The 18,173-nt window shown below is 46.9% G+C and overlaps 1 protein-coding gene across 2 annotated transcripts in view; it reads left to right on the top strand.

The window, feature by feature from the left end:
• pald1a (phosphatase domain containing paladin 1a) overlaps nucleotides 1-15,793 on the top strand; it is a 41,840-nt gene extending 26,047 nt beyond the window's left edge. Inside the window, exons 19-20 of one of the 2 annotated variants that reach the window (XM_056576833.1) lie at nucleotides 7,073-7,228; nucleotides 13,384-15,793. In XM_056576833.1, coding sequence (XP_056432808.1) covers nucleotides 7,073-7,228; nucleotides 13,384-13,533 — 306 coding nt within the window. In that variant the 3' untranslated portion in view covers nucleotides 13,534-15,793. The remainder of the gene's footprint in view (nucleotides 1-7,072; nucleotides 7,229-13,383) is intronic. The other variant, XM_056576832.1, reaches the window with a different exon arrangement.
• The last annotated feature ends 2,380 nt before the right edge of the window (nucleotides 15,794-18,173 follow it).

Here is an 18,173-nt window from a genome sequence, read left to right as displayed (position 1 = left end):
ATGCATTATGAGCGTATCATATGTCTCAGCCCATGGCCCCTTGCCCCGGCATTTCTGAACTAACTCTGGCCTGGCCCCCTTGCCCTGGCCTCTGACCTACCCCTTCTCACTCTTTTATTTTTTGCCTTTTCACTTGCGGCATTACTACTACTGTGAGGAATCGCTCTCCTCCTCCTCGTCCTAGACTATTAAAGTCACAAGGTGTAAGATTGAGCCCCTCCCAGTTATTAGGCGGGAGGGGCTACATCCTTTCTGAACATCCTTTCTGTACCGACAGCGATATATTGTTGCACTTCTTATGACAAATTTACTTATTGTAAGTCGCTTTGGATCATTTCTTATTTGTAGAATATCTCATTCATGGGATGTGATATCATTGAACATTATTGAAATCATCATCAGAATTGACTACAACCTTCCAGGTCATTTTAAGCTACGACTAACTCGAAATGTTACACATTGCGACTTAAATACATTATTTCCTCCAGGCCCGAGAGACCAGGAATAACAACTGAACGTTTAGCTTCTTTCGCATGTAAGCAGATTCTGGGAGCAGCTGTGGTGGGCCTTTTAAAAAGGCCCAGCGCTCCAACCCTAGGCTCCAAGCCCCAATGAAATGCCAGCCATTTGAGCTATGCTGTCTCCTTGCTCTGGGAACTTCACCCAAGCAGTGAGGACAGTTGGAAATTTGTGTTAACAACTCTTAAGTGCAACCTCAGAAAACTGTCGGCCTGTAGGCTACAAGTTTCCTATATTATATCAAAATTGTTTTCTGTCAACTTATGATGGGTTGCGTTGTAATGGCTGTGTAATGGGCATGGCTGTGGAGTATTTATCCCAACAGACGCGTTAATACTCTTTTTCCTGGGAAATGCACCAAGCGATTCTTGCATATCCTTTCCTGACTTGTGATAATCACAATTTAAATGACCAGTGATAGCTGGAGGAGGTTTATTATTCTATACTGATTATGACTAGTGGCTGGGATTCTTGGGAATACAACCCAGTGTGTTCAAAATCTTAGTTTGGATATTTGTTAGCTGTCTACCCCCCGCCCTTATTATTAAACACTTCTATGCCAAATGGTCGATTACGAACTAATACAGGTAACTGTTTCGGAGGATCTAAAAACAAAATATTCTCTATTTTTTGGGCTTTTGAATGCCATCCACTGATTGAATCAGCATGTAGTCATCTTTTATTTGTTTCTCCTTCATGCTTTCCAACTATGATTGATTCATTTCTGCAGTAGACATTCTGCAGTAGGTTTCACATAATATGTGAAACATGACATAATATGCATAATATGACATAATATGCTGCTTTGGCAATTCCCAACACATTTGTTATGAAAGTAAACCAGTATTGATTTTCATAAATTTTTACCATTTGAATGTGCCTTTGGGTAGAACATCATCTTCTAGAGTAAATATGAGAGTATTATCAAGAGAAGGGGTATAGCTGAAAGGAAAGAAAATTGCTAGTTGAACGAAAAAAAGCAATGAAGCTGCGTTCAGAGGAGCAGGTCACCTGAGACAAGGTGTTGTTTAGGATCGCTCGCCTGCGCTATCAGAGACAGGAAATTAAACGGACACAAGCAGCCTCATTGGCTTCATTGTTGCCTGTTCTCATGGCAATCTGCTCGGAAAGACGTGAGACCGATGCTGCCGGAGATGGCTTCGGCACTGTGACTGAGATTTATAGCTCCTGCCAATCTACACGAATGGCCGCTAGACCGAGGGGAGAATACTGAGGAAAGCAGAAATACAATCCTAGAATGATCAGCATGAGTTATCTTAATAATTATTTTCTTTTGAAAAAGAGGTTGAAGAGATTTAAAGACGCATCACACAAGGGAATGATTTCAAATGGGAAGGTTTCCTAATCGGTGATGGATAGAAGGAAGGAAAAGCTGCAGAGTAGGAGTCTGTACGTGCCCATCCCTCCGTCTCCTTCTGCGGGTATCGAACCGCAGAATACTAGTTGCCACATCCAGTCGTCCTCCGTTGACATGTCGGGGTGTAGCAGTGATTGGGGTGCTGAAAGGTTTCCTGCACACAGACGGATGAATGGCTGCTTGTGTGAACCTGGGTGGGAGGGACCAACACTGGGAACTCCGATTGGCCTTTTTACCTCAGCAACCCCATCAGCTGGTAATTGGCACCATATGTCAAACAGACAGACCACTCCATAGTGTGCGCGTCTTGGATTTGGCCCTCCACCCTATTCGCTTGCGGTGAGGCTGGCCCTTAACGTTTGGTCGACTGCATTTTAAAGACTGTGGCCTGCGAAAGTCTGTCTCTAGCTCCTTGCTGGAGCTTTTTTTGGGAAAACAAGTTTGCACTTCACACGTAGCTCTTACCGTACGTATCCAGCTTCATTTACAGATGGCGTCCCTTAAAGGAAGCTACTTGGATTGCAGTTTGTGGCTAGTTTATTATTAAGTGGCTATGATGTCTAGAATACGTTTCCTTTTAAATATAATGGTATTCGTTGATCATCACGCAAAACGGGTGGGATGCATCTTGTATAAATGGAAAAAATTAAAGGGTACATACTTTTTTTTACATACTTTTTACCAATCAGAAATACTGAAACAAAGCAGATTGCCCTCTTCTTAAAAATACTATCTGACTGACCCAAGCATGGTGAGATCATATTAAGATTTGGAGCAAAAGTAATAATCCAGATCCATCTATGGATGTAGATAATTGCATGGTCTGGTATTCCTGGGTCTTTTTCCACGACAGGCTGATAATGGCATATATGCTCCTGACTTGGGTCTGAGACGGCTAGGTGGCGGGCTCCAAAGTCCTTATCAGAGATGACAGACATATCCAAAAGACTATGTTGTGTTCGAGAATCGTTCAATTTTACAGACGTTTCATTTTCCTTGATTACCCTTTCGTCAAATGGAAGAGGGAGGTTCGTACCATCCTATTCCATTTCACACAAGACTTGGCTCATTCGAAATCCATCATTTCTTTTGAAGAAGGAGACTCTCTTCATCATTTATTTTTGAAAGAATTGAGACTTTCTCATGTAGACGTGGATTGACCAGAAATGTATGTCTTCTTCTGACAGGTCATGCCGATTGGAAAGGGCAAATGCAACAGCTCTTATGAATTTTTCTAAATAACCCTACTTTACCACCAGTTGTGATAAATGTACCAGGTAAATACACTTCACCTGCAAAATCATATAGAAGATCTACGTAAAGCATCCATGTCCAACTCCCAAGTTCCATCGCAGTGTTTTTTTGTTGAGTAGCAATCACTGAGATGTTTTCAACGACACAACAAGGTACAGATAAGTGACCCTTTTATATCAAACCCTTTTAAAGTCCATCACCCTTGAGCTTGAACCAAAGTAATTATTTGGAACTAAAGGCTTTTGAGAAGGCCATCCCAGACGGGACACATTGTTTGACCTTCACAATATCTGTTCTCTTCTTCTCTGCACACCGAGAAGTATATCAAAACTATACAACAGAAACTATCTTCAAGTCTTCATCAATAACAGTTACATAAATCCAGCCCATAATACTGTTTGGACAAACCCCTCCATGACCCCGAGTTCAACGGCATGCTTTGTTTTTTTCATTACATGGACTGGGATTTGCTGGTCTGCAGTCCACCTGCCCAGAGGTTCGGTATTCTGTTGCGTAGCCAATAAAGGCCTCTTCATTCACCTCATTTCAATTTAGACGTTGTGTTGACTTTGCCTCAAACTGAGTTTTTAATTAGCATTTGGCACTCTAAAACCCCAAATAAGCAACTCTCTTATCTTCAAATGAATGATGCAACTTTTTTGTCTCTTTAGAACTGCTTGGTTGTGTTGTTGTTGATGTTCTTCAGAGCTTGGCAAGGTTAGAACTCTCTCGAGATTCTGCACAACAACCCAAACTGTGCATGTCTTCCGTGTGTGTGTGTGTGTGTGTGTGTGCGCGTGCATTGCACGCACGTGCCTCTGTCTCCGTTGTGAATTGGGTGTCTGGCCATGGTCTGTGCACAGATGGCTGCCAGGCATTGACACTGGAGTTCCAGGCAGCGTGAGCTGAAAGCGTGCGCATGTTGGTAAGAGGCCCCTGGGAGTGCAGTGTTCAGAGGGTGAGCAGGGTTCACCAGGACTCACCTGCCCCTTAGCAAACTCCAGCGGCAGCCCAGCACATTTAACACTGGGGGGAGAAATTAACTGTGTGTGTGGGGCTGGGAGGGGCGGGGGGGGTGGGCTCCATGCACTTCCGTTGTTCGACTCGGGGGCCCCGGAGAGACCAAAGACAGCCATGTGCGCTGCGTTCCTTTGGCTTGTTGTAGTCTGTCTCTCTCGCTCTCTCGCTCTCTCGCTCTCACGCTCTCTCGCTCTCTCTCTCTCTCTCTCTCTCTACGCTCTCTCTCGCTCTCGCTCTCGCTCTCGCTCTCTCTCTTCGCTCTCTCTACGCTCTCTCTCTCTCTCGCTCTCGCTCTCGCTCTCTCTCTCTACGCTCTCTCTCTCTCTCTCTCTCTCTCTACGCTCTCTCTCTCTCTCTCTCTTTCTGCGCTCTCTCTTTCCACACACTGTCTCCACTCCACTCCTCACTCTCGGCTGCAGATGATTGGAAGGGCTGGGATCTCACTCTGCTCCAGTTTTGTAAATGGACAGGAAGCTCTCTCCCTCTGTCTCGCTCTGCGTTGCGTCATCAGACTTTGGAATGGCCGGAGCATGGTGCACATTTCCAATTACTTACTGACAGTCCGCCCACCTACCTGGTGTGAGGCATGCTGAGACGTTCATTTCTCTGTCTCTGAATATATCCCCCCCCCCCCTCCATCCTCTTCCACGTCCCCCAATTGGCTACATTCTCTCTCTCTGTCCCTGTCTTTCTCTCTCTGGCTCTCTCTTTCATACTCACTCTGGCTCTCTCCCTCTTATGGCGCGTTTCCACTGCAGGGTTTGGTACGGTTCGGTTCGCAAAGGTGCGGTACGGATTGCGTTTCCACCGCCAAAAGTGGGCGTGACCCGGACTGAGCCGTACTCGTTTGGCCCTCGTCTTCAGTACTCCTCCGTTGGGGTACTGAGACGCATGAAAGGGTGCCGGAAAACTCGAGCTACACACCCCCTCAATTGATTGGTCGACAGAATCGTCCCTTCCGGGCGATTTGGGGATATAAACAAACAAACAGTAGCCTCGAAGGTATTATTCTTTGCATGAACATGTCGCGTAAAAAGCGACATGTAAAACGCGACAATAACGTACAACTTTTCATTGTTTTTATTGAGCAGGCTACACTGTGTCGCACTGCTATGATGTCACGATGTTTACGTAGCTGCCGCGGCGATCGACATCCGGCCTACCATAAAGGGTACTGTCGGCGGTGGATACGCGACTTCGGAACTGAGCTGGGCTATACCGCCCCCTCCCTACCGGACTGAGGCGAACCGAACCTTACCGCACCCTGCAGTGGAAACGCGGCATTATAAATGAATGCACATTATCCGGTGACCTGTGACCTTTACTAATCTAAATATGCATGATTGCCCTTAAGAAGGCACACATGAGCTGGCTAAATATCTCCTCTCTCCGCCCCGCCTCCCCCACTATACCACCAGGTCATAAAGTTGGGCTGACTCATCGCTGACAAGGGAGGGTTTATTTCGAAAAGCACACCAATAGGAATATATTTATCCATGGCAGACATAACCCATTGAGGGGCCGTATACCCTCATGACTGAACAACTCTGATGACCTTTCTGTCACTTGTTTGATCGATTTGCCCCCTTCCAAATTGTTGATTAAGTAGGTAAAGCTATTAAATAAGTAATAACCAGCCAACTCTGGTTTTTGAGCGTCAAGCCACTAAGTGAGGAAACTACTATTATAAATTGTTCATTTTAAATGGACATTACATGACGTCGCTCGAACAATGGCGGAGATATTCAAAGCTAGTTTGGAAACTGCAGAGGCCCTTGAAAGTCACTTTCAGTGTTCCACTGTGGGAAACACAGCAGACTGAAGTAACAATAATTATAATGATGCTGTTGCAGAATGTATGCATTCTCAAGAGCAAGAGTGCACACCAATGTTTGGGGGTTAGCCTGTCGACTGTGACGAGGAAAATGTAAAACAACTTACACCTCAACATTCATGTGTTTCATTTGCTTTTCAATCTCTTTGATCAGTGGTCAAAAGTTTGAACAAACAATCCAAATGAGCATCCAAACAATCCAAATAAACGACAGCGTTTGGGTTCTATATATCGTTCAGAGTGTGTCAGTCTGCCAGTCAGTCTGCCAGTCAGTCTGTCTGTCTGTCTGTCTGTCTGTCTGTCTGTCTGTCTGTCTGTCTGTCTGTCTGTCTGTGTCTCTCTCTCTCTCTCTTGCATCTTGGGTTCATTATGATGGAGGCTTGTGTGGGCTTTTTATAAAAGGGTTAATATCATTTGCCCAATGTCTGACATCATCACATACATTTTTTAAGTGAACGTGAATCATTCTTTATAATGTTTTTCATAATTTCATTCATTTGCATAATCCTACAAAGTGCTTTGCTTGGTCGTTTTTTTACATTTAGTCTAAGAGGTGTTTACGGGGATGTTCCGCCATTTTGCCCACACGCATGTAACCTACTCGCCCAAGTAGTAAGTACTATTTAGACTACAGAGAGGACCCTTAGAGAGGAGCCATCTGTCCTTGCAAAAGCACACCATCGACGAGTCTTCCAACTTCGTATTCGGGCGGAAGTGCTGCTTAATACTTGTATATAAACGCAACAAGGGTCTGTAATGTTTCTGTTTGCGCAAAGAGAGATGGACTAGACTGCCCCGCAAAACCCCGCCCCTTATTGGATAAGCGGTTGTGATTGGCCCGACCCAGGCCAGGTCTGCTGGGAATCAGTCTGACCGGGAGGGTGGCCAGACGCATTTGAGTAAAACATGAGCTCGCAGATTTGTCTGGGTCCCAGGCTAGAGAAGGACTGCAGTAGGAGGTATTTGATTATGCTTTGTATATAAACAAAGAGTACCAAGAAAGACAAAAAATATAAGACGCAAATCTGAGCCCAATTTATGTTCTTCCTTTCTATTTTTTTCGGCAGATCAAGAGTGCGAAGACGGAGAGGGAGTCTGAGCAGCTGTTGCTGAAGAGCCTGCAGTATCTGGAGCGCTACATGTACCTCATCCTGTTCAACACCTACCTGCACCTAGAGAAGAAGGACTCATGGCAGCGCTCCTTCTCCCTCTGGATGGAACAGGTGAGCTGTCAGACCCCGCCCCCCATCATCTCAGTACGACTGCTTTAAAGGCCCCCCCAGATGGAACGGGTGAGCTGTCAGCCCCCCCCCACCCACCATCCGGCCAGTACTGCTGCTTTAAGGCCCCCCCCAGATGGAAGGGGTGAGCTGTCAGCCCCCCCCCCTCCCACTCACCATCCGGCCAGTACTGCTGCTTTAAGGCCCCCCCCCAGATGGAACGGGTGAGCTGTCAGCCCACCCACCCACCATCCGGCCAGTACTGCTGCTTTAAGGCCCCCCCCCAGATGGAACGGGTGAGCTGTCAGCCCACCCACCCACCATCCGGCCAGTACTGCTGCTTTAAGGCCCCCCCCAGATGGAACGGGTGAGCTGTCAGCCCCCCCAACTCACCATCCGGCAAGTACTGCTGCTTTAAGGCCCCCCCCAGATGGAACGGGTGAGCTGTCAAGTTGCACTCCGGATCGACCAATTAATTGACAGGACAAAAAGATTCAGATATAAAGGTTGTAAATTTTCTAAAAAAACAGCAGGACGGATATTGAAAAGATTAATTACTCTTAATCTGGTATGGTTTGAAGTTGGTTTAAACAGAACTTCCCTAACAAGGTTGGAAACAAGCCAGGTGTATAAAAATCTCGAGTGAGTAAACAACTCAATGTGCCCCCCCCCCCCCCCCCCTATTAACCCACATCACTGGGTCATGGTGTTTTCTTAGAATCCATGAAATGAAAGGCAGACGCACACCTCTTCAGTTTGTGTCGAGTTAAGCCCCTGCACCAGATGTCGTTGCATATTACAGAGAGTAAAAACCACTCACCCATGACTCGATCAAACCAGCTCAGTTTTTATCGGTTGGAATGAGCATAAAAAACGTGGGCAAAAGCTTGAAGCAACAGATTTAATTAATGCAAAATTCGGAGTTTGTGAACCGCAGTAAAGGCTTTAATTGCATTCAATTAAGGATTTCATGTCTCATTTGCATGACCATGGTTGAATATTTAAGGGATTTTGACCAGTCCTTTTAAATATAGTAAATTGCTTACTATGCAACCTCCCACATCTCCTTTTATCCAGATTTCTGAATCTCACCCCATTAAGTTTCCATTCCTCTGGTGGTGCCTTAATTACGCAGACACTTCTATCCATGTGTAGACTGAATATTCCTCAATTTGTCTCGTCTACTACAATAGGATATTAAGCTGAGGTTGTGGACAGTCTCTCGCTCAAGTGAGTGGTTGTCCGGTTCCCGACACTTTTGTTAAGCACACGGGAAGGGAAAAAAATCGTTGATTACCCATGGTGCAACATGTGTCGACTGCATTACGCTCACAGCTGCCGAAAGATGTGTGAGGTGAAAAACGAGTCTTGAGAGAAGTGCGTGTATTTTTCCAGTTTTTTTTTTCTCTTCCCACTCGCGCTCTCCTGTTTAGTGCTCCGTTAACAGTTACCAGAGGTTCATGTGGACGTCCCCCCCAGGAATTTACAAGCTTATTCTAGTTCTATTGTGGCCTGGTTCTTCACACGGTGAACTTCATAACGTCTAGGAGCTTTTTGTTTTTGTTGGTGCATTAATTGTTTGGCCAGCTGTGCCAGTGTAACCCGTTTTAAGTGCATTCCAAACAAACAAGTATCCCCGACAACCTCTCGCCCCCCCCCCCCCCGCCGCCTCATCCCCCACAAAATGACTTATTGTCATGGTTCTCATTAATGCCAAGTTCACTGGCAAAATGTTATTAAAATGTTTGTTCCAGCCGGTCGAATTGTGCCTGTGGTCTCGGAAAAAATTCCGCCACGCAGCAGAAAACACAGCCTTCTTGCGTTACATCGGTACGTTCTGATGCAGAAGAAAACTGTTTACTTCGGGACGGTCTGCCGTCTCGCAACAAAGTAAGCAACGGGTTGCCCCATCTGGGCCCCAGGAGACGACGACAACAGTTTTCTCAGAATTTATGTATAGATTTATATAGAAAAAAGTATGCAGAACGGAAAATAAAGTGGACAGTAAAATAGCAGTAATCCATACTGAAGTTGAACCCGGTCTGTAGTTCGTTGTAAAGATAGCGTGCATGCTACAAACATCAACGCAGGGAAAACCTCAACCGTGTGTCTGGCACGTCTGTATTCCTGCTCCCGTACGGGCCGGAGCGTGCCGGAAGAACGGCGGCGTCCGCCCCGCGCCGCGTTGGATGTTTAGCGAAGCGAAACCCCCACCGCCCGCCGGCTCCGTCTTTGTTCCCGTCCGGGCGGAATAAACCAAGTGACAAAACACGGAATTCCAAAATAGATTCCGACGGCGCGCTGTGATAACATTTGTGCCGAGATGTGAGCGCTGGTCTTATCTGGTCCGCATTCTTCCTGTTATGAATGGGTTAGGGGTCCGAATATACGCAGTGCATCCAAGTGACTCTAATGGCGCTGTTATGCTGCCATGAGAAAAAAATAAAAACATTCCAGCAATGCAGAGGATGTCAAAAGTAGCTTCTTCGACAAGTTCACTCTATACATTTTTATATCTATATCCAACTTAGAAGTTTTTCTAGTGACCAGCCTGATCAACATTTAGCCGTGTGACCGTGTGACCCAGGAGCCGACATCTCTGGTGCTGCTATCTTCTGTTGAGTTCTGTTCCGTGTCATAAGGGCAACTATTGTAGTGAACTCATGCTGTTAACTAGACCGTGTTCTGGCTGAATTGTGGGCCGACCTCAATGGGGTCATCATTGATCATAACTGCAAGGGTGTGTGTGTGTGTGTGTGTGTGTGTGTGCGTGTGCGTGGGCAACCAGAAGGCGGTTAGTTGCTTTGCTGCCTGGCGGCCTGCCGAGTAGCCCACCACAAAACTCCTAATTTAAAGCATTGTTAGAATCGTCAACAAACAAGCATTGCATATGTCCGAACATCAAATATTGTTCCGGGCACAACTCGTTTTCACAAGACAACGTCTGTGAATGAAGGCCATCAAAGGACGCCCACCGCCTCCAAACCTCACGTGGATTTTTGCTTGTTTGAAAGCCGATGTAAGTCGCTTTGGATGAAAGCGTCTGCTAAATGCCCTAATTGTAATTGTAAAGCCAGCCACTGGCTTTACAGAGGAGGTAGCCTATCAGTCCCTCCAGCTGTTTGCACCCTCCGGCATACAGAGCCCCCTGTCCCCCCCCCCCGCCGAGCCCCGGTATGTGGGGGGCCTTTTGAGATAGCGGGTCGTGGGCGAAGGCTCCCGACGTCCGCCCGCCCACACCTCATCCCCCCCCACCATTAGGGACACCCTGTTGGGTTGGTGTGGGTGTGTTTGTGTGTGTCCAAACACACACAAACGGAGCGAAAGGAGCCTTTCGTTCCTCCATGGAACGAAAGGCTGTGCCACACATCTGCCGGCTCTGCTAACTATCAGCCATTAGTTTGTCACCCGATACACTCCGTCTCCTTACAGTAATGTTGAGAACCGACTTCTGTTTGGCCTCGCACCCTAAAGCGCACACACACGAACACACGCACACGCACGTGGACACACGCGCACGGAATGCAGGCCCTCGCTCCAATTTTCGAGATATTGTTCCAGCTTCTTGTCGTGTGTTGTCGTTGTAGAGTGGCTGTCTGTGCAGTCGCCTTAATGTATTCAACATCGACGGAAGTGGGGCCGTGTTTGGTCATTCTCAAAACTTGAGAATGACCAACGCCTTGGCAACGGGTAATAGTCCTTCCACTTTGCCTAGTCACACAATATGTTCAGTGGGTGGTATGATTGCAGAGGTCTATCGATTGCCTCCAATCTTCTCCCTGCTAGCCTCCTCTTGCTCTCCGGGGGCGATATATCTAGATATTACAGAGCAAAAGTTCACTCGGGAGAAATGAGTTTGACTAGGGTCCCTTAACGTGCCGTTATCACCATTGCTACGGGCAAACATCACCTTTCCCTCGAGGGATTGTCTGACCAAGAGTCACCTAGCGAAAGCGCAAGTGCACCTCCTTGATGTTTATATTCATGGCTGCAGCGCCCTCTGTTTAGCTCTCAGGGGGGGGTGGTTGAAATGTATTTTATACATTCGTGCCATACGTTCTACATTCCACCATTTCTATATTATGCACCGGTCTGGGTTGGAGCACCGGCGTCTGAACTGCAAAGGGTGGTGGGGGCAGTGGGGAAGGTGAAGCCAGGCATGATAATGCACAGCCATAGGGTGTCTGCAATGAGCTCCCACACCGGTATCCCCAACGACGTCCTCCTAAAAGCTCTTGGGACCAGTGTTGCCAGATTGGGCCAGATTCACTGCTTGGGACGCAGGCGACAAAGGGAACCTGTTGGACAAAAAGGGAATCCTACTGGTTAAACACCAGTAGCTATACCTTCTGGTTAGGCATGACCAGTAGCTAGCTATATATCCCCATGATTTCCGAGATGGATTACAGTCGAGCCAAGTAGAACAGAAAGGGCAAAATTAAAGTCATTGTGTGGAAATCCAGTTTGAAAACAATAAAGGCGCACGCAATGTGTCATTGTTGAATGTGTTCAGTGGCAGGTCGCCTTGACAACCAATGCATCCCGCAGCCTGCCTAGATGGTAAACATGCTCAATTTAACTTGTAAGCACAAAACCACAGAATTGTGGTTAACCTTTTTTATCTGCCTGTGCCTAAAAATACACAGATCTGTCAACCTAGTAACCAAACGTAACCTTCATTAACGTTGTTTAAATAAAGCCACCCACCCTTGACTCCCAGCAGATTGGATTTAGCACCGGTTAGCGCACACATCAGTCCATGGGGACATCCGGTTTACGTGATTAGGTCAGTGTAATCAGAGTATCTGGGTCAGTGTAAACACCAAAGCTGCCCAGCTGTTTAGAGGAATGATTCAGCTTGACGTTTATTTATTTATCCAATTACCTCCCCATGTGGAATACAGTAAAGGAGCACATAAAAAAAAAAGTGAATCCCATTTAACAGGCGTAATCTGCTCAATGTCACTTTAGTGTCAAAGGCGTATATTTAAATATATTCCATTGGAGGCTGGGAACTCAACCATCAGACAATGAATGTCCTTCATGTGTATGAGTAGTATTTATATTTATTTCTTGGCCGTTCAAGGCTCTCATTATCAAATATGCCTTTCAAAAACCTCGATATGTATCCTGCCCTGTTATTCAACCTTTGACTAACAATTTTGTCATTGGTTTTATTTGCCTCTAGAGTTCTATTAGTAGATCCTAAACCCATAGAAGTATATCGCAGTTATATCAACGGCTTCAAAGGTTATCTAGAGAATAATGCAACACAAATACCAAAGTCACTGAGATCTGATCTTGCAGGCAGCCCTGCTCAATCTCTCTGTTCCTCTCTTCAACCCTTTTCCGGGGTTTTCCCAAGGATCTTAAAACACACCAGCCCCGACCTTCCCACCGAGGTGTGCGTCGGCAGCAGAGTCAACCAGCCTCTGCAGCCCCCTTTTTAATGGAGTATCTAATCCCAGATGTCGGCTGCAGAGGGTTCGTCCAGCGCATGGTTTTTGACGGGGGCCGGAGCCAGATGCCTTAGGTGGTCCGCTGTGCTTTTACTTCCCGCCGGGTCCCATGCCTGCGGACGGAGCCAGTAACAGACCGTGACTCAGCGCTGACCTCAGGGAGCTCCAGGCTCACAGCGGCTGGGGGTTGGAGGGTCTGCTCCACACAGCTGTGTGCTCAACCCTTACTCATGCAGCAATAACTCGGGGAGGCCTGGACGACGACCGCCTCACCGGGCGCTGCTGGAGAACCATGTGTGCCTACCCTGCTGCTCGTGCCTATGCGCTGATCTTTTGTTGGTTTCACTGCGCACACACGCACGCACGCACGCACGCACGCACGCACGCACGCACGCACGCACACACATGCACGCACGCACTCACACAGTCACAGTCACACACAAACACGCATGACCACGAGAAGGAAAGAAGGTTTAAAGCGGGGTCAGAGTACATGTGCTGTGTCGCCGGGCCGGAAGCGGCGAGGTCGGGGGGGGTGGGCGTTTACAAACCGTGCGTGTCTGCAGGGTATGTGACCTAGTTGTGCTCTCGCCGCCGGTGTTGCTGCTGCTGTCGGTTCATTCACGTTCCCCCCCCCCCCCCCTCCCCTCCCCTCCCTTGTGCCTCTCCCCCCTCTTCTCCCATCTCCCTCCCTGGTAGGTGGCGGCCAGAGGCGGGGTTTACGACATCCTGAACCAGCTGTGTTTCTCTGAGTTGGGGAACCCCAGGGACACACCACTGGCCCGCCTGCGTGGCCGCTGGCAGCGGCAGAGCGTCCAGTCCCTTCCCTTCCGCGGCGAGTTCATCTGAGCGGGGGGGCGGTCCACCGTGAACTCGACAGGAGGTGTACTGTGCTTTTTATTCTTTTAAAAGAAGAAGAAGAACCTAAAAGACAAAAAAATGGAACTAAAACCTTTTAATTTTGGCTTTCTTTTTTTTCTGTATTTAATCCTGTATTGTATATATTTTTAGGATTCATTGTTTTGTTTCTTTTCCGCCAACCCTTTTGTCCGACGGTTCAGGCTGTATTTTTGAAGTCTTCACAGTCTTTACAACATGATTTCCCTTCTGTGCAAGTTGATACTTTGCTGTTTTTTTAAACGCATCCTTTTAATGTACTAATATTTATAAAAAAAATACTTTTTTGGAAAGAAATGTCTTAAACCTAAAATGATTAATGTGGTCATTTCTTGACTTACCTTTTTTATATTCCGAGCATATCTAGGAACAATTTAGTTTTATTAAGACATTTGAATGCTGTACCTTTACCCATCTATTATGGGGTTTATGTCAACCCAACAACATTTATCTCCCTAGAAACCTAACTTGTTTTGTTAGCTTTCTCCACTCATGCTAATTCCTTGAAGATACGGTGGCCCCAAGACTATAACGCAACAGCAAAGCAAACCCTTTCAACGATACGAAGTTAGAAACATCAATCCCGAGCAGAAAAAAACCCTGTCAAAACTGTACCTAGCGACAAAGATTGTGTGTGGCCGATTGGTCACAACACTGTGGCTTCCCGCCCTAATATGGCAACTCCCAACGTAGGACATTAAGCAGTAGCTCGGTATCGTCAGCCGGGTCCTCTCCTTTAAAGAGTGCTTTCAGGCTCTGAAGAGACATTAAACTCATGAACGTTCGAGACCATATCCAGGCGGGAACCCTGTCAGCCAAAATATTCCCCAATCTTGATCTGGGCTGCCAGGGCTCTTGGGCCAATGTTGCTGTGGTAGAGCCGAGACAGCATCCACTCAGTGATGCGGGAACTAGATACTAAGCCGTTCTGTGTTATTCTCTGGTTGGTGGTTCCGTTTTGGCCGGCCTTATTTCTGTTGTGTGAGTGATGTTGTTATGCATCGGGGTTTGCTTTACTGTTTCAGGGCCACTTGAGAAATGGCGTCAAAAGATTGCTGAATATTGTGAATTTTTCTTGTGAAGAATCGCCTTCTATTCCAGGACAAAATCCGACAAGGAGTCGCAATCATCTGCTATTCCTTTACCCCCACATCAAGTAATCCCGCGCAACGCAATTGCCCTTATCGACTTCATTTCAGCATTCTCATTTACAACGAACTCAATGATATTAAAGAAGGGGAGTCGGGATTAGGTACTTTAATTAACTCATGCTTCGGGGGGGGGGGGGGAACCATGTGACTTGGCCGGCCGGTGGTCTCGCGTGGTCGTGGGCGTGCAGTCGGGGCTTTAATCATCGCCTGTCATGGAGACTCCAGGAGCCCTGCCAGAGACCGGTTAGAGCCGGCCTGACATCACTAGGGGAATCGAATGATGTGTCTTGACTGTAAAATGGACGGTTGGAAACGGCCAAAACCTGCACATTCCGTGTAACCGGGGCAAAGGCATTCTCGCTATCAATCGGTTGAAGGATAATGATCCCCCTTTAAGAACCACAGTATTTATCATTAGCATTCATGGAATGGGACAAAGCCGTATGAGTCAACATTGGGGTCAAAGGGTTCTGGCAGCGTTGCCTGCCTACCAGGGTTTGGCTGTCCTGAGGCTGAAGCGATGGGCGCCAGGTTGTTTTATACAGTGTCCGCTTTCTCAATGCTTTTCCACTCAGGGCCATGTTCTTAAATGTCATATTTTCGTTTTCTTGTTGCTCCCTCCATTTTTGAAATGACTCTGCAGTATCTTTGCAGTGTGTTTATCTTGCAGGTGTCCACCAAAATCAAGAAGGAAACGGAATAACTACGTGGCTATGAATGGGGTTGTTCAGCTTACATACGTGTAGGAAACTGCACAGCAATTTTCACATCTTCAAAACTCTATCCTAAATCTTCCCTTATGCTATTGTATACGTTTTAGACCATGTCCTGAAACCAAACAAGTCCAAGATGTTTGCTTTCCATTTTAAATGCTACGAATGTAATCCTCCTCATTGCGTCATACGTTAGTAGCTAGTAGGTCTTATCTTTTCTAATGTTTGCTTATTCTGCAATTGGGTAATAAATCTTGCAAGAGAACCACTGCTCGTGTCGTATTGTTCCCTTTATTTGATTCCTTACAGACGACCAAACAAAGCTTCCCCCATAGGCCCCGCGACTTTGATTAGTGATCATAGCAGACGGGAAGGAAGCTCTGTTGTGCGTTTCTTAGCGTTCTCCATTCCCCTCTCCTTTCTTAGATAACACGGAGCCCAATAATTAGCTTGTCCCTCCTCTCCTCTCCCTCCCTCTCCTCCCCCTTATCCGTCATTACATTACATTTATTTTTTCATCATCTCTTTCCCCGTTATGCACTGCTGGGCATCCTAATCACCCACTGCACTGCGGCCTCTTTACCTTGTGCCACTGCCAAGGCTCTGGAGGGAGCAGGGCAGCCTTAAGAGCAGCGAACAATGTCGGATCTGTGGACGGGACGGTGACCCGGCTCTTTGTGGAGGCCTGAAATCAGAACATGCTCAATAAAAAGTAATAAAGAGCTTACGCAGATCAAAAGACACGACCTGTAATTGACTTTTTGATGTGGAGACGTGAAATGTTAAAAAGAGGATTACGACTTTTTTCTTTTGAGAGCTGGGGGGATCACTTGATTTATTTCTGGGGGATGGATGGGTGGGGGTATAATGGGAGAATATGAAGGAGAACTCCCTCTTCCTCCAAGAAAAAGGAGGTGGGGGTAAATCCTGGCCAGCACTTCAGTGAATCTCTCCGTTGGCTTGGCTCCTCTGCTTTGAAAGGTTGATATCCTAGATCGCTTCCTGTCTTGTAAGTGCATAGCCTCCTTATCTCGGGGAGCGCGGAAATTGTCAGGATATGATCGCCCAGTGGCCTAGCCGGGATTATTGTAACACACACACACACACACACACACACACACACACACACACTCATTGAAATAAAAAAAAGGATGAATGAACGGTGCAGATTAAAATGGAATAATATGCTCTTGTTAGTCTTGTCCAAAGTTTCTTACGCAGCATTTGTGCTGTTATCATCCACTGTGGATCTGCTTTCATTGGATAAACAGGCCGTCGCCGCAAGATGGATGCAGGGTTCGGCTGCATGCAAAAAATGCCCCTTAACAAAAAATAGGCAGAAAATGTGAGAGAGGGGGTGATGTATTTATGTTGTGTATATTTATATTTCCTTTCTTACAGTGATCCAGAGACATCCGCATAGCGAAAAAAAAAAAAGTGATGATCAAGTGGTGTAACATAGAGGTGGAGGGAAGTAATTTGGCTGCAATATGCAGCCAGCTTGACTCCGGGGTCAAGATAATCCTAGAACATATAAAACCTGCGGTTGGATGATATGGCGGTCTCTGCCTCCTTTGAAATGCTCTCCAGACTCATTGAGATAGCTTCCAACATGTAACCTAAGCTCTCTGATTCTGCATGGTCCCTAGATTACCCAAGACAAAGAGTGGTATTGAGAGGTGGGCAGCGAAGAGGCTATGTAATGAACTTCATGTGAAAGGCTTTCCTCCAGAGATGAGAGAGTGCTCTTCGTGGGCAGGGTGGGGGGGGAATGAGACTGGGTGTCCGGGGCAGGGGGGGGGGGGGACCACATCCTCTTCTTCGCTCACAATCTCCTCACAATCCCCTTTGATTTCACCCTGGTGGGGACACACAGCTACAGTAGTAGACTTGTGTAGCTTGTATCCTCAGAGTGTCTGAGGATACAAGACTCACATTGGAGACATGCAAGGGGGGGGCGATTAGGTTGGGGCAGTAGGCCTGGTTTCTGTACTGGAAGCGTAGAACCTGCTTTGATCAATAGCCGTCCACCATGGTTTGTGACGGACCATCTTGCTTCCCGCTTCTCAGCACACACCAGACACCCAACCTGATGATCGTAAGCCAACAGGAATGGCTTACCAAGACGGATGGAAATTGATGCATGAACGCATGCCTCTTAAAAATGCGCCTGAATTTGACTTGAGTTTTTCCATTCAATAACTACATAGGCCTTATGCTTGTATGACACACATCTAATGGATGGTTCCATAGGCAATTTTGTGTTAAGTAAGGGTTTGAGGTCCGTACACACAGCTCTGCCCCGCCACGGGCCACACACTAAGAGTTGTATATAAAAGCTGGATGATTTGATTTGTATAATAAGTGCAGCGCTGGAACCTGTACAAGAACTGCTGCATTCGCGTATTACGTACTGATGGAATGCCTGGGGGCGGGTAAAAAAAAGAAGGATCGAGTCAATCCAAGTTAACGGCGTTGCAAAAAGACAGTCACGAAATGTATTGGGACCGGACCCTGGCCCAGGTCCATTTCACTTTCACCCCAAAGCCCTCATTCCACACCCACACACGTCCAGAAGGAGCCAGGGGCTGTGGTGGTGGCAAACAACAAAGTTTTGTCCGTTGGCACGGCGCTACCTCCGCCTACCTCGGCTCCTCGCTCTGCAGCAGGCAAGCAGCTGCTTTGCATCTCCGAGTCCCCGAGATGAAAAGTAGCATATTTTCCCATC

The sequence above is a fragment of the Gadus chalcogrammus genome, chromosome 18 (assembly GCF_026213295.1).
Source record: "Gadus chalcogrammus isolate NIFS_2021 chromosome 18, NIFS_Gcha_1.0, whole genome shotgun sequence".
NCBI classification, from domain to species: domain Eukaryota; kingdom Metazoa; phylum Chordata; class Actinopteri; order Gadiformes; family Gadidae; genus Gadus; species Gadus chalcogrammus.
The sequence above is the reverse complement of the archived record's forward strand: the minus strand, read 5'-3'. Positions and strand labels throughout refer to the sequence as shown.